Here is a 16318-nt window from a genome sequence, read left to right as displayed (position 1 = left end):
TGCTGCCGTTGCTTTGCCACACTCAGATCATGCCTTTCTGGCCTCTACATTTTCTGGATCCAAGAAAAGACATCCTGTAACTAGTATTCCCTAGAAATCCCATCATTCTCCTGGCTTTCCAACTTCTGAGCGGCAAAAGCCCTGCGGAATATGGGCTTCTTGGGCAGACGCTGCAGATAGGGCCAGGCCACAGGAGCGCCCAGAGACCCCTGCTGTGGATCACCAGGAGAAACTTCTCGTGGGCCTCCTCCGAATCAGGAAGAGCCGCCTTTGCCCAGTAAGCCGAGGTTTGTTTTGATGTTTAAGACATTGTGAATCATGGGACTGTTTTCATTTCCCTTTTCACACTCGTTCTTTGAAAGCGTGCCCACACTTGCAGCCTTGGCAGGTGCCGTAACTTATCTATCCATTATTTGTCCTTTGCTTTGATAGTCTCCCTTCATCGCAGGGTAGTTTCGGCTCCAGGACAGAATCTGGAGCAGGCTAACCTTGAGTCCCTTTCTCAGGGAGGCGGCACGGGGGCAGGGGTCAGAACCCTAGAAGGCTCCGCGAGGCAGAAGAGGCCACAGGCATGAGACAGACTTGGCTTTGAACCTTGGCCCTACCACCTGCTGGCCGTGTGACCTTGAACAAATCACCTCTCCTCTTGGAATCTCGGGCCCCTTGGATGGAGAGGGTTGGCGTGATAAAACCTCCCTCGCGGGACGGCTCTGGGGATAAATGGAGTAACGGACGGGTAACACACAAACAGAAGACAGGTTTGTCTTCTCTGATTCCAGGAGGCGAGTTTTTCTTTGCTGGACTCCACTCTGCATCTAGCAGGCTCGAACAAAGAGGGTGCCTACAGCCTGCGGGGAGTTGCCCAGCTCTGGGGAAACCCTCCGCCCACACTGGGCCCCCTTCCGGCCTCTCCCTGATAACCAGGACCATAGGCAGACTTCCGTTTCACTCAACTTTGGTCTTGCCTGTCCACCATGTACCTGCAGGGTCTTGGGCAGTGCCTGGACACCTGGCAAGAACCCGGCAAACATTTGTTACATAAAGGGATTCCAGACTGTGCCAAAAGCTTGTGGAGACAAACGAGAATCTTTCTTGACTCCCTGATGATGAGTTGCACGGGCAAACGGACAATAACCAGCACGTTGTCCTTCAAGGCTGAGTGCAACGGTCACTTTCCTTAAAGGAAGGCTCTTCTGACCCCTTGGCTTCATTCAGAGTCCCTCAATGTACATTCCTAAAGCTCCCTATGCTTCTCCTTCAAAGTACACGCCCCGGGTATAATTCATAATTTATTGGGTAATTGTTTTCTGTTTGATGTCTTTTCCCTCCACTGGAACATATACAAGCAGGGACCACATCTGTCTCATCTACCTCTGGATCTCAGCATCTAGGACAGCTTGGAGAGAAAAAAAATCATCTGTTGGGGTGCCTGGGTGGCTCAGTTGGTTAAGCATCTGCCTTTGGTTCAGGTTGTGATCCCAGGGTCCTGGGATCGAGCCCCGCCTCAGGCTCTCTGCTCAGTGGGGAGCCTGCTTCTTCCTTTTCCCTCTGCCTCTCTCCCCTGCTGTGCGCTTTCTCACACACACACAGACACACATGCACACACACTCACACTCTCTCTCTCATAAATAAATAACATCGTTAAAAAAAATCTGTCGAGGGGCGCCTGGGTGGCTCAGTGGGTTAAAGCCTCTGCCTTCAGCTCAGGTCATGATCCCAGGGACTTGGGATCGAGCCCTGCATCGGGCTCTCTGCTCCGTGGAGACCCTGCTTCCTCCTCTCTCTCTGCCTGCCTCTCTGCCTACTTGTGATCTCTGTCAAATAAATAAATAAAATCTTTAAAAAAAAAATCTGGCGAATGGATGATTCAGTGAAGAAATGAATGGAAAGAACTCACCGTCCAAGAAGGCAGGCAGCCAGGTAAGCTGATGTGTGTGGGAAGTTCCATCCGCAATTCAACGCTATACCACGTGGAGCCAGAAGACGACCGCCCGATCCGGCTCGGAAGGAAGGATGGAGGAAGGCTTCCCGGAAGAGGTAACATGAGTCAGAGACCTGGAGGGTGGAGTCTTTGCAGACACAGAATGCGGCGTTCTGCCCCCAAGAGGAGGGATTTTCTGTTTCAACCCATTAGTCCTCACGTCGTGGATACCTGCAGTGCCCAGCCCACATCCCCTCGGCCCCCCACCCTTCTGTTCCCACCATCCCTGCCCCACCCTCCATCCACACGTGCCTGAGGTCCTCCACGTGAGGTCCAAGGACCCAAGGTCGCGGCCCTGGGAAGAGGAGGATGAATGGCCCAGCTCCCTCTGTTCTGTTTCTGTGATTCTAACTCCCATCTAAAAGTTCCAGCGGGATCTAGCCAGGGTTGCGGGCAGTGGTAACCCGCTCTGTAAGACACCCTTCCTTCACTGGCTGCCTTCTATTTCTTGTGATCTCCTCCAAAATACATTGTGTGCCCTCAAATCCTTGCCTCGGGATCTGCTTCTGGGAGAACCCATAAGGAATACCACAGATGAGGGTCTTAAACAACAGGCATCTATTTCTTATAGTTCTGGGGCTAGAAAGCCAAGATCAAGGTGTCAGCGGGTCTGGTTTCTCCCGAGGCTTCTCTTCTTGGCGTGCAGGCGGTCACCTGTTCACGGTGACTCCAAATGGCCCTTTCTCTGCATGCACACATCCCCAGCCTCTCTTTCTCTTCTCACAAGGACACCGGTCCTACTGGATCAGGGCCCCACCCCTCCCCTTAATTACCCCTTTAAGGGTTTTATCTCCAAATACAGTTACACTGGGGGTTAGGAAACACAATCGGTCTATAATGAGGGGAATCCAGGAGAGGCAACTCAGCTAGGGAAGGTGGACCTAGAGGGACAGACCAGACGAGTGACAGCAAAACAGCAGGCCTGGGTCCGGAAGCCTGCCCAGAGCAGTGGGAAACGCCGATTACAGTCCACACCTGGGGAACCATATGGGATTGAGGGTTCTGAGAGATCCACACACCCGCGGTGGGAGCCCAGCCAGCAGGCTGGAGGGTGGGGGGCGCAGGCTTCAACCGTAGAGAAGAGGCTGGTGGCGGGGGGTGGGGGGGGACGGGGATAGCGCAGGGGTCAGGATTCACTAATTCGTCTGCCATATTGCTCTCTTCTCCTTCAAGAATGTATTGAAATACAGAAAAGTACGTAAATCCATACAGGGACAACTCAACCAATTGTCACGAGATAAAAAGGTGCACCAGAGAGTATCAGTCTCCCTCGGAACTCCCCTCGGGCCTCCCTTACCACTGGTTATTTCCTAAAGATAACCAGAATTCTCACCGCCATCATTATGGGTTAGCTCTGATTCATTGGTACTCTATGCCCATGGGATCCGAACACATTTGTCTTTCACATCTGGCTTCTCTTCCTCAGCATAATACGTGTAACCGTAGTCCATTCTCATGATGATTTCAGTGGACAGTGTTAACAAACCACAATTCATTTTCCACTGCACCGTTGACAGATACTTGCACAACTTCCAGTTTGGGATTATGAGGAACAATGTCTTTGGGCAAACACATGTACTCATTTCTTTTTTTTTTTTTTTAAGATTTTATTTATTTGAGAGAGAGAGAGAGAGAGCATGAGAGGGGAGAAGGTCAGAGGGAGAAGCAGACTCCCCATGGAGCTGGGAGCCCAATGAGGGACTTGATCCCAGGATTCCGGGATCATGACCTGAGCTGAAGGCAGTTGCTTAACCAACTGAGCCCCACATGTACCCTTTTCTGATCAGTACGCTTCAAATCCTAGGAGTAGAACTGCCGGGTTATAGAGAACAGGTACGTTCACCAGTAGTAAAGAGCGCCCATTTTTTGCCACTCCCACCATGGTATGTTTCCAGGGCCATGTCCTCATTGGCTCTTGATATTTCCCATCTGTTTCCTGTGAGCCATCTCCTGGGGCATGCGCAGATTTGTATTGTGGTTTCAATCTGCATTTCTCTGAGGACTAATAGAATGAGGCCTCTTTCATTCATCATTGGGGTTTCCTCCTTCAGAAATTGTTCAAGTTTCAGCCATTTCTCTATTATGTCATCTTTTTTTGGATTTGTAGGTTTTTAAAAAAAATATTCTGAATTCCAGTCCTTTTACAGAAATATGTTGTATTAGTGCCTTAGAGCCTCCGTAACAAATTACCCCAAACTGGGTGGCATAAAACAACAGACGTCTGTCCTCTCATGGCTCTGGAGGCTGGGCGTCTGAAATCGAGGTGTTGGCAGGGCCAGGCTCCCTCCGAAGGTTTTAGGGAAGAATCCTTCCTCTTCTTTTCCTAGCACGTGGTGGCTCCCAGCTTAGAAAATTACAGGGGTTTGGGGCACCTGGGTGGCATCTGACTCTTGGTTTCAGCTTAGGTGGTGACCGCAGGGTTGTGGGACTGAACACTGCCTTGGTCCCTGCATTCAGCGAGGAATCTGCTTAAGTCTCTCCCTCTCCCTCTGCCCCTTACCTGCTCTCTCTCTCTCTCTAAAATAAATTTAAAAAGGGAAAGAAAGAAATTTACGAAGGTTTTAGGAGCTGCGACCAAATATATATTTATTATAAACCACAATATCACAAGAGCCTATCCCAATCCAATAGGATCTCCTCTTAACTAATTGCAGCTGCAAAGACCCTGTTTTTCAAATAAGATTGCATTCCAAAGTTCCAAAGTGTCATGAATTTGGGGGAGACACTCTTCAACCTAGTACAGACATAGGGCAAAAATCTACCCAACCCCCCCCCACCTTTTCACTCTCTTATCGGTGCCTTTCAATGAAGAAAAGTTCCAAATTCTGACTACAGTGCAACTGATCAAGTCTCTGTCAGCCCCTCATGGTTAGTGTCTATTGCGTTCCATCTATGAAAGCTTTGGATCGCCAGCACACGGAAGCTACTGAAGAGGGAACTGGTGTATGAAGGTGGTGAGGGATGGTGCAGGGCCAACTGAAGGCATGGGCCGGGAGGCTTAACCTGCTAGAGAGAATATTCAAGGACAAACATAATAATGGTAGCAGGTGCCGTTGGAGGCCCATTTATAACCCCTTATCTCTCATTTCTGTGAGTCAAGGCTGCTTATCAAGGACACCTGCCCTGCTTAAGGGCTGTTACCCTCATCACAGAGCACTCAGTCTGGTTGTAGGACAAGACAGAGATGCGGGATCCCACCCTCAACCAAAGACATGAAGAGACGTGGAGTGTTAATATCCCCACTTCCTCACCCCACAGTCGGGCCGACTCAGGTTTGTCCTGCATGGGTCCCCGAACCCCTCAGAGCCACCAAGCTTCAGCTGCCCAAGACAGTGACTTGCTTGACCCCCCACCCCTGTGTTGGTGCCCTCCCTTTCCCACCTGCTGTCTGCTCTCCCCAACCGGTGTCTTCTGGAATTACCACCTTCACAAATTGCTGACGCTGGGGGTCCTTGTGTCAGCACCTGTTTTAGGGGAACCCAAATGAAAACAGTGGTCTTCAAATCTGCCAAAACCTCAATTTGCTCATCTTCCAAAAGAAGAGGAAGTAGGCATTTTTGAACAGAGCAGAGGCTATGGAAATACAGATTTCAGCCAAATTTTAAGGAGAACCTAAAAGCATTTTGTCAAAGTCAGAACTGCCTTGGATTGAGACAAGGTCAACAGTGAGTTTAGAACCACAGTCAGAATAGTCTGGAAGACTGAGGTGTTGGGGGAGGGGGTGGTGCTGTTTTAAAGGGTCCCAGTTAGATCTCAAAAAGTCTGTGGTTCTAGATGGTTAGTGGATTTTTTTTTTTTTGCCTTAAACTCAAAATTTTAAAGCCCCAGCGGAGCATTATTGGATGGGGGGGGGGGTGTTGGTGGTAGATACAGATCTGAAAGTCCCACTCTACCCCTCCCTGAGACTTGGTGAAATTCACAGCCCCACTCTAGAATACATTTTCCCCATTTTAGTCAAATCTGGCTAAAATATAGATTCCTGGGTGTGTCTCCCAAAGACCCTGACCCAGGAGGTACAAAGCAGGAACAGAGAATATCTTTGGGTGTTTTCTTTTTTTTTTCAGGCTCCAGGCAATTGTGATGTTCTGCCAGGTTTGGGAACCTCTAAACCAGAGGAGATAGCTCTAAGTGCCCCCAAAACTTCTGGCACCAAGGGTCGCATGATGGGTGGCACTGAGAAGATAGGACAGGTACCTGCCAGAGCCTTGTTCTTGAACCTTTGTTGTTGTGACCAGACTGCTCTACGATCGATGGTGTCCCGAGAGTGTCCATGCGTCATCCAGAGATAAGCCATGCTGGGGTCCCTGGGGGGCACATTCGGTTAAGTGTCTGACGTAGGCTCCGGTCATGATCCCAAAGTCCCAGGACTGAGTCCCTACTCACCAGGGAGTCTGCTTCTCCCTCTAACTCTTCCCCCTCTGGCCCTTCCCCCTCTCGTGCTCTCTCTCTCTCAAATCAGTAAATAATATCTCTACAAAAGAGAGAGAGAGATAACCTGTACTTAAAAAGCAAAGAAAGTTTTGGTCGAGAGCCAGAAATCAATGCAGGAAATTCACTGTGTTCTAAAGTATTTTAAGTCAGTTCTGGAGAACCATTACTTCATTTCCTCCATTTTTGCTTTTCAAACAACAAAGCATTGGTTCGGACAAAAACACTGGGGAGGAAACTCCCAATGGTGTGCTGGCTCCTCCCCTTCCCTCCGACGCCTTTTCCTTTCCTTCCAATCTTCTTCCAAAGGTATCAGGTTGCTTCTCCGCGGTAGGGTCAAAAAAGCTGCTTTTGTTCTCAACCACAAATTTCTCTGGAAGCCTCTTCCCAGACAACTTAACCCTATAAAAGGGGGCCAGGTGGAGTCAGGAGGAATTGGGGGAGAAGGCTGGGAAGGGTCCAGCTTACAGCACCATGAAGAGCTTTGCGGTTGGCTTTCTTGTCCTCCTGATCTTCATTCTCAGTGTCCATTCTGGAGTAGCCACACGTATGGAGCCGTCCCACTCCCTTCCCCGGGGTGGGCTGCGCGGGGAAGCAAAGGGTGCCCCCCTCCCAGCTCCTTCCTCTCCCTGTTTTCTAGGTGGCAGTGATATAGCCAAGTTCTGCTGCTTCAGATACAGCCACAAGATCCTTCCCTGGAAGTGGGTGCGTTCCTATAAATTCACCAGGAGCAGCTGCCCCCAGCAGGCTGTGATGTGAGTATTTCTTATTTGGACTTTCAGGGTCCTCACCAGCCACGTGAGTGCCTGGGTGCTGGGCAGGGCAGACCGTCCCCCCACCACACACACACACACACACAGCGCCACGATGAGACTCAGGATGGGACTCTGGTCACTTGGGTTGTCACTTTGCCTCCGCCACTAACGAGTGTGACCCTGGAGCCTTGGCTTCCTAGCTTTCATACCGCGCGGCAAACAACGTGCTAAGTGCTGGGTATAAAAAGGAAAACGGACAGCCGTTATAGACCTTAATCCTAGTGTAAGAAAAGGCTGTTAAAGGCATTTGCACGAAGTAGATAATGTAATGAAGAAAGAGCAGGGGGGAATGTGTCTTGCAGGGGAGGCAAAACTTTATCTCAGCCCTCTTAGGGGCTCCGGGGGAGCCTGAGAAGGAAATTGACCTAAGAGAGATTAACAGGAAAAAAAAGGCCCACAAATTTTTACACGTACACGGGAGCCCCCATAGGAAAATGAAACCCCAAAGGAGTGGCAAAACCCAAGTGCTTTTAAGCTAGCTTGAACAGAGAGAGTGGATTGTGCAAATACGACTAAAATCTCTAGGGTAGGCTGTACGGGACAGTAAGACTTACCTTAACAAGGTCTGTTGGTAAAGAATTCTCTTGGCTTTGACTTCCTATCTCTGGCAATAGGAGTATTTCTTTCCTCCTGGTACAGGAAGGATAGCTTTCACATGGGAATTCTATTTCCTGCTTTCAGGGGAGAAAGAGGAAGTCGGAACACCCTTCTAGTACCTGCTGGATTTTTTTTTTTTTTTTGAAGTGTCTTTAGTTCAAAATAACGCTTCTGCCAAAGTGGCATATTTTGGGTTGGTATATTCTGCGAGCCCCCATCACCGTCACACGAGGACCTAACTTGGCGTGGGGAAGGTCTCCCAGAGGACACGGCATGTGCACTGAGACCCCCCCTAAGGATAAGTGGGAATGGCGTTCCCAAGCGGGACAAGGATGTGCCGGGCAGAGAGCCGCAGGTGTGTTGGACATGTCGCCTACAGACGGACAGGCAGACAGGAGCCAAATCACGCCGGGCTCGTCAGTATTGGGAGAGGGCCCCCGGCAGGACTAAACGCGATATCACAGGCAAAGTCTTTGGCGCTGTGCCTGCCCATAGAAGACGCTTGCCAGCTGGAAGCTATCTTTGAATGCAAACACACGGGGAAGGGATGGTTCCTGCTCCCAAGGGCGTGGGGTTCCCGGACAGCAGAGCGTGGTGCAGAGGCAGTGGGAAGGGCTCCCGTGGCAGCCCTGAATGTCATTGTTCTGAGATAGTTAGGAACAGGAAAGGGACGCATGAGTGCCCGGTTGTGGAGGGGCATACTCCGGGGCTCAGAGGCTTCTCCTTGGGGTCTTGATTTAAAGCTTTCTGGGACTTTTCAGATGTCAACTTGTAACGCTTTGCAAAGAGCCCTGAGCTGGGCTCAAAGCGGGGGCTCTGTCACTTATAAGCTATGTGACCTTTGGCAAGTCAAGTTTCCTCATTTGTAAAGGGAAGGGGAGAGGCCAACATCAGTTATCAGTCACTGCGTGACGGACCACACCAAAACTCAGCGGTTAATACAACAGTGATCACTTTCCGATCTCTGTGGGACAGGACTTTCGGCAGGGCTTGGCCGGATGGTCTGGCGTGGCATCTGTTGTGGGGGTACAGTCAGATGGCGCTGGAGCCGGCGTCTCTCTTTGGGGATGAGATGGGACGGCGTCTCTCTTTGGGGCCTCTCCGCATGGTGTCTCTGTTTGGGCACTTTGGGCTTCCACGGGGTGTGGTTACCTGAGCTGGGGCCCTCCTTACAAGCTGGTTCAAAGCGCCACTGTAAGCGTCCCAGTGAACCAGGCAGAAGCTCGATAACCTTCTGTGGTGTAGCCTATGAGGTCACACAGCGTCGGCTCTGCTGCGACCTACTGGTCAACCCGTCCCTAAGGTTGGCCTTAATTCGAGGGGAAGGGGCACAAACCCCCATCTTTCAATGATGTCAAAGAAATCTCAAAGGTTCACAAAGTCCTCTTTCTCCCCCATTTTCCCATCTTCTTTCTTTAAGATTTTATTTATTTATTTGACAGAGAGCGACACAGCGAGAGAGGGAGCACAAGCAGGGAGAGTAGGAGACGGAGAAGCGGGCTTCCTGCTGAGCAGAGAACCCAAGGAGGGGCTCGATCCCAGGACCCCGGGATCATGACCTGAGCTGAAGGCAGCTGCTTAATGACTGAGCCACCCAGGCGCCCCATATTATTCTGGCTCTTCTCCCCGGCATGGGGCCAACCTTGGCGCTCCCCCAGCCCCATAAATACTGCTGGGCCCTGTGAGCTGCTCCAGGCTGGAGAACCCCTGACTTAGTCTTCCATCACATCTGGGGCTGGAAGACACTCAGGATATCAAGCAGGACCCTCACTCTTCATGAGCGCACAGTGCCATAAGGAATGTAGGAATCCTATATAAACAGCCGTAGCCAACAACCCATGATAATGTGATTAAGAATGGAACAGCACGACAGGCTTTGACCTCGTGTTTTTGCTTGAAGACCTGACGTGCTACGACTCCACGAATCAAAAATTATAAAGACTTTTGGTGGGAGGAGGGTGGTCAGGCTTATGTTCTAAAATGAATGGTGGGGGGCACCTGGGTGGCTCAGTCGGTTAAAGCCTCTGTCTTCGTCTCAGGTCATGATCTCAAGGTCCTGGGATCGAGCCCCGCATCGGGCTCTCTGCTCAGTGCGGGGAGTCTGCTTCCTCCTGTCTCTCTGCCTGTCTCCTACTTGTGATCTCTGTCTGTCAAATAAATTAAAAAAAACTTAAAAAGATAAAATGAATGGTGGTATCATGCATGGATCTACTCAAAACCAATGAATTAGCATTGATACACTTTAAAAGGGTGAACGGCACGGCGTGTGAATTACATCTCCATAAAGCTTCTGTGTTAAAACAAAAGAATTAAGAGGGATGGTCCAGGCTACATGCTTTGGACTGAAGCTGTTGGAAATTATTTCCTGGGGGAGGTGGGCCTGGGAGCATGGCCTCCAGTAGAAAACAGGGCAGAGGGGGAATCGAGGACCAGAAGAGGGAGCGGAGGCTCTAACAGCTGCAGAAAGGCGAGAAAAAGTGAATCAAGGGGCTGACCCCCGCCCTTCCCAGCTCTGTAGGAAGCAAAGTTCTCTGTATTGACCGTCAGCTTCTCCTTTCCACAGATTCACTACCAAGAAAGGCCATAAAGTCTGTGCCCAGCCAAAGGAAAAATGGGTGCAAAGATACATTTCTTTACTCAGAGAACAGCAGTGATGGAAACTGTTGGATTTTAAGCCCAGGGGCACCTGGGCCCTGCTCTTGACCCTTGCTGTCCTTGGCGGAACCTGGAAATTTTCTTCAGCAGAAGTTTCTGTGGGACTGAGGAGGAGGGGAGGTTTATAATAAAGATTTTAATGGTTTTTTCCATTAAGTTTTGATTTGCTCCTAAACATTCTTATTCAGTAAAACATGAGTCTTCTCCAAAGGAAAGAAACGGAGTCAATATTTTTGGCTGGTTCCCTGCACCAGCGCTGGTGTGGAATTCTGCCTTATGTTTCTGTAACCCCCCCCCCCCCAAAAAAAAGCCAGGGAGATATATTTTGGCAAAATGCCCATCAAATGTTTTCATATTATTTAGAGAGGTAAGTTTATGTTATTTAGAAAATTAAATTCTGTGTAATCCCTCCTGACCTATTGGTGCTGGGTAAATAAAATGTCTCTGTATTTGGTAGTGCTTTCTCATTAGGCGTCAATCAATAATCAATAAACATAAATATTGCGGCGCCTGGGTGGCTCAGTCATTTGAGCGTCTGACTCTTTGATATTGGCTCGGGTCGTGGTCTTGGGGTGGTGAGATCGAGCCCCCCGCCAGGGTCCAGGCTCAGTGGAGAATCTGTTTGAAAGTCTTTTTTTTCCTTCTCCCTCTGCCCCATGCCCCCCCCCAAAAGATAGACAAATAAATAAAATCTTTGAAAAATATATTATCTATCTACTGTCAAACTTAGAAAGTAAACAACAAAGCTTAGGGAACAGCAATTGAATTTATTCTGGAATAGAGAAACGGCACACTAGAGGGAACCATGGGCAGGTTGGGAGAACAAAGGGAAACATCCTTCTACAAAGGAAAGGAGGAAGTTGGGAAAGGTTGTTTCGAGCAAAAGTTCATCAGAGGAAAATGAAAGCTACGAGTGGCTGTGGCTTCTTATTGGTTGTGGTTGCCTGGCGGAGAGGACATCTCCCTTCTTCCTGCCGGTCTGTGTGAATGGTGGTGCGTGAGTTGTCCCCCGCTTCATGGCTTCCCACTCCATTTTTTAAAATTTAAGTAGGCTCCGTGCCCAATGTGGGGCTTGAGCTCACGATTCTGAGATTAAGAGTTACACACTTCACCTGCTGAGCCAGCCCTCTGTCCCTGTCCCTGCTTCATTTTTAATGAATGGGGTTTCCTTTATTCGTTTTCACATTCCCCCCTTTTGATCAAGATCTTTTCTTGAAATCATCCCTGTTCAAGAGTCAGACTTTCCCTATCTAGTGCGTTTGTCCTTTGGGGAAGAACCTTTCCCAGCTGTCATGTTGTGTGTCAAAGGGAAAATGCATAGCAAACGGAAGCCATTTAAGACCGTGTTTCAGTAACAAGGAAGGGTACAGAGAAAGAACTCTTGGGTTATCTCCCATCTAGAGTCTCTGTCTAATCAAGGTTGTAAGTGCTAGAGGTCATCTTGAACCTTGAGCCAGCAACACCCGTTGGGTTCATCATTCCTACAAAGGTTTGACGGCCAATGGTTACAAGGCACAAAAATGATAGTACAAAACAAACAAGGAGCAGAATAATAAACCCAGGGGTGCCTGGGTGGCTCAGTCATTAGAGCATCTGCCTTCAGCTCAGGTCATGATCTTGGGGTCCTGGGATGGAGCCCCACGTCAGGCTCCATGTCCAGCAGGGAGTCTGCTACTCCCTCTTCCTCTGCCCCTCCCCTTTCTCGTGTTCTCACTCTCTCTATTACTCAAAAAAAATAAATAAAATATTTTTTAAAAATAACAATAATAAACCCAGTTTATATAATGATCCTAAATCAGGAGCCCAAACCTAAAAGTAACCAGCTAAACAGATCAAAAGGCCAGGGATCAGTTAAGTCAGGTTTCCTTCTAGCCCAAAATTAAAAAAAAAAATAAAAAAAAAAAAAACTGTTCCAGATTCCAGAGGTTGGGGCACCTGAGTAGCTCTACCGGTTAAGCGTCTGACTCTTGATTTCAGCTCAGGTTATGAACTCAGGATCTGAGATCAAGTACCCTCGAGAGAGTGTGGAGCACAGAGCCTGCTTGGGAGGATTCTCTTGCTCAATCTCTCCCTCTCTCTCCCTTTCTCTGCCTCTCCCGCCCCCATAAACACATGCATACGCTCTCTTTCCCCCTTGCCTAAATCAATCAATCAATCAATCCGAGTTATCCCCCTTAGCAATGGCTTGGGAGATTTGGAGGTTGGTGTTATCTTTCCAGGCCAATGCCAGAGTCAAGGAAAGAAAGGGAAGAAGAAAGGATTTCATGTTCAAAGCACCCTGGGCCCAAGCGACCTAAATTGATGGCAGTTGCTTCTCTCCCTGGTCATTCAATGCAGAGGTTCTCCAGCCTTCATTCACGTCAGACCAGCTGTCAGGCAAGACTTCTGTAGCTGTGAGATCTGTACCCAAGCTTCAGGTCCCTGCAGTGAGGAGGACCTCGCGTAGACTTTTTCAAGGAGGTTCAAGGGCAGTCTTTGTTCCTCGAGATTCCAACTCAGAAGGGTGGAATAAAATTGGAAGTGGTATTTTTTGGAGGGTCATGGCTGGATATTTAAGGAGACTAGAAGAATTCGGGTCCAGTCCAGTTTAACAGGCCCATCACAAAACCTCAGAGACAACAATGGGATTAGAATCTAATATCAAGGGGCGCCTGGGTGGCTTAGTGGGTTAAAGTCTCTGCCTTCGGCTCAGGTCATGATCTCAGGGTCCTGGGATCGAGCCCCGCATCGGGCTCTCTGCTCAGTGGGGAGCCTGCTTCCTCCTCTCTCTCTGCCTGACTCTCTGCCTACTTGTGATCTCTGTCTGTCCAAAAAATAAATAAAATCTTAAAAAAAAAGAATCTAATGCCGACAAAAGTACAGATGTAATTTTTCTCTGCAACTATCCCCACGATTTTTCCCAGATAATCATGATGAAATGGATTTGTTTGCATTCAGCTTTGCCTGGCTATTTACATAAGTGTAACAAGAATAGCATTTGACCATATAAACTCTTATAAGACTGCTTTGCTGAAACTTCTAAAAAAAGTTTTATTTCTTTATTTGAGAGAGAGAACGTGCAAGCATGAGTGGGGGAGGGGCAGAGGGAGAAGCAGACTCCCTGCTCAGCGGGGAGCCTGATGCAGGGCTCATTCCCAGGACCCTGGGATCACGACCCAAGCTAAAGGCAGACACTTAACGACTGAGCCGCCCAGGTGCCCTTACACCAGTATTTTTTAGGTTAACCATTTTATGAATACGTTTCATAGTATCTAGAGACATCTATTTCTCACAGTACAAGTTCCAATGTGACATGAAACATATTTACCAATTGATCCAAATATCTTTCTCTGTATTAATGTGATTAGTGTTTAGTGATTAGTGATTAGTGTTTCATTATTCCATCGTATTTACTTATATTTTTTAAAGATTTTATTTATTTATTTATTTATTTATTTGACAGAGAGAGATCACAAGTAGGCAGAGAGGCAGGCAGAGAGAAAGGGGGAAGCAGGTTTCCTGATGAGCAGAGAGACTGATGTGGGGCTCAATTCCAGGACCCTGAGATCATGACCTGAGCCGAAGGCAGAGGCTTAACCCACTGAGCCACCCAGGCGCCCCCATTCCATTGTATTTATAAATTATTTGAATATTGAATGAATTTAACAACTCATCATTTCGCTGAACTTACCCAAACTTTAAGGTTTCAAGTTCTCAAGGAGATTTGGAAGGACTATTTTAAAAGCCTACTTAAAAACATTTTATCCTACATACATCTTTTTTTTAATTGTTGAAATATAACAGACATACACTGTTACGTTAGTTTCAGGCTACAGCGTAATGATTCCGTTATTGTATATATCAGTGCTCACCACAATAAATGAAGCTGCCATCCATAACCATACAAATCATGACAATATTACTGACCATATTCTGTATGCTGTACTTTTCATCCCCATGACTTAGTCACTTTATAACTGGAAGTTTGTACCTCTTAATCCCCTTTACCTATTTTGCCCATCTCCTTTCCCTCTTCCCTCCAGCAACCACTGGTGTATTTATGAGTCTGTTTCTGGTTTTGTTGGTGGGTTGGTCGGTTTTGGTTTTTTAGATTGTACGTGTAAGTGAATTCACATAGTATTTGTCTTTCTCTGTCTGACTTATTTCGCTTAGCCTTATACCCTCCAGGTCCATTCATGTTGTGCAAATGGCAAGATTTCTTTCTTTTTTTAAAAAAGATTTTATTTGTCAACAGACACATGAAAAAGTGCTCCACATCACTTGGCATCAGGGAAAAACAAATCAAAACCACAATGAGATATCACCTCACACCAGTCAGAATGCCTAAAATTAACAAGTCAGGAAATGACAGATGCTGGCGAGGATATGGAGAAAGGGGAACCCTCCTACACTGTTGGTGGGAATGCAAGCTGGTGCAGCCACTCTGGAAAACAGCATGGAGGTTCCTCAAAATGTTGAAAATAGAACTACCCTATGACCCAGCAACCGCACTACTGGGTATTTACCCTAAAGATACAAACATAGTGATCCGAAGGGGCACGTGCACCCGAATGTTTATAGCAGCAATGTCTACAATAGCCAAACTATGGAAAGAACCTAGATGTCCATCAACAGATGAATGGATAAAGAAGATGTGGTATATATACACAATGGAATACTATGCAGCCATCAAAAGAAACGAAATCTTGCCATTTGCGAAGTAAGTCAGTTGGAGAAAGACAACTATCATATGATCTCCCTGATATGAGGACGTGGAGAAGCAACATGGGGGGTTAGGGGGATAGGAGAAGAATAAATGAAAGAAGATGGGATTGGGAGGGAGACAAACCATAAGTGACTCTTAATTTCACAAAACAAACTGAGGGTTGCTGGGGGGAAGTGGGGTTGGGAGAGGGGGAGTGGGGTTATGGACATTGGGGAGGGTATGTGCTATGGTGAGTGCTGTGAAGTGTATAAACCTGGCGATTCACAGACCTGTACCCCTGGGGATAAAAATACATTATATGTTAATAAAAAATAAATAAAAAATTTTTAAAAATTAAAAAAAAGATTTTGTTTATTTGACAGAGAGAGATCACAAACAGGCAGAGAGAGAGGAGGAAGCAGGCTCCCCGCTGAGCAGAGAGCCCGATGCGGGACTCCATCACAGGACCCTGAGATCACGACCCAAGCCAAAGGCAGAGGCTCAACCCACTGAGCCCCATGCCCCCGATTTCCTTCTTTTTTTTTAATTTCTTTTCAGCGTAACAGTATTCATTGTTTTTGCACCACACCCGTGCTCCATGCATAATCTCTTCCAGTCCCGTCCATGTTGCTACAAAAGTTGTGTATTCATCCTTTCTGATGGAGGCATAATACTCCATTGTGTATATGGACCACATCTTCCTTATCCATTCGTCCGTTGAAGGGCATCTTGTTTCTTTCCACAGTTTGGCGACCGTGGCCATTTCTGCTATAAACATTGGGGTACAGATGGCCCTTCTTTTCACTACATCTGTATCTTTGGGGTAAATACCCAGTAGTGCAATTGCAGGGTCATAGGGAAGCTCTATTCTTAATTTCTTGAGGAATCTCCACACTGTTCTCCAAAGTGGCTGCACTAACTTGCATTCCCACCAACAGTGTAAGAGGGTTCCTCTTTCTCCACATCCTCTCCAACACACGTTGTTTCCTGTCTTGCTAATCTTGCTAACTGGTGTAAGGTGGTATCTCAGTGTGGTTTTAATTTGAACCCTAATGGCTAGTGATGATGAACATTTTTTCACGTGTCTGATAGCCATTTGCATGGCTCATTAATATTCCATTAAGTATATATACCACATCCTTACCCATTCATCTATCA

The 16318-nt window shown here is 47.7% G+C and overlaps 1 protein-coding gene and 1 long non-coding RNA gene across 2 annotated transcripts; one reads left to right on the top strand and one right to left on the bottom strand.

The window, feature by feature from the left end:
• Nucleotides 1–5357: 5357 nt before the first annotated feature.
• LOC123934218 lies at nucleotides 5358–10373 on the bottom strand. The gene is made up of 3 exons (XR_006816749.1): nucleotides 7779–10373; nucleotides 6176–6285; nucleotides 5358–5445 (listed from the first exon to the last, which is right to left on the bottom strand). It is a non-coding gene; the product is annotated as an uncharacterized LOC123934218 (long non-coding RNA).
• On the top strand, nucleotides 6719–10770 carry CCL26 (C-C motif chemokine ligand 26). Its single transcript, XM_045994255.1, has 3 exons — nucleotides 6719–6956; nucleotides 7050–7164; nucleotides 10385–10770. The coding sequence occupies exons 1-3, from the start codon at nucleotides 6884–6886 to the stop codon at nucleotides 10473–10475; spliced, it is 279 nt and encodes a 92-aa protein (XP_045850211.1). The 5' UTR covers nucleotides 6719–6883; the 3' UTR covers nucleotides 10476–10770.
• Nucleotides 10771–16318: the final 5548 nt, after the last annotated feature.

This window comes from Meles meles, chromosome 21 (genome assembly GCF_922984935.1).
Source record: "Meles meles chromosome 21, mMelMel3.1 paternal haplotype, whole genome shotgun sequence".
Classification (NCBI taxonomy): Eukaryota; Metazoa; Chordata; class Mammalia; order Carnivora; family Mustelidae; genus Meles; species Meles meles.
The sequence above is the reverse complement of the archived record's forward strand: the minus strand, read 5'-3'. Positions and strand labels throughout refer to the sequence as shown.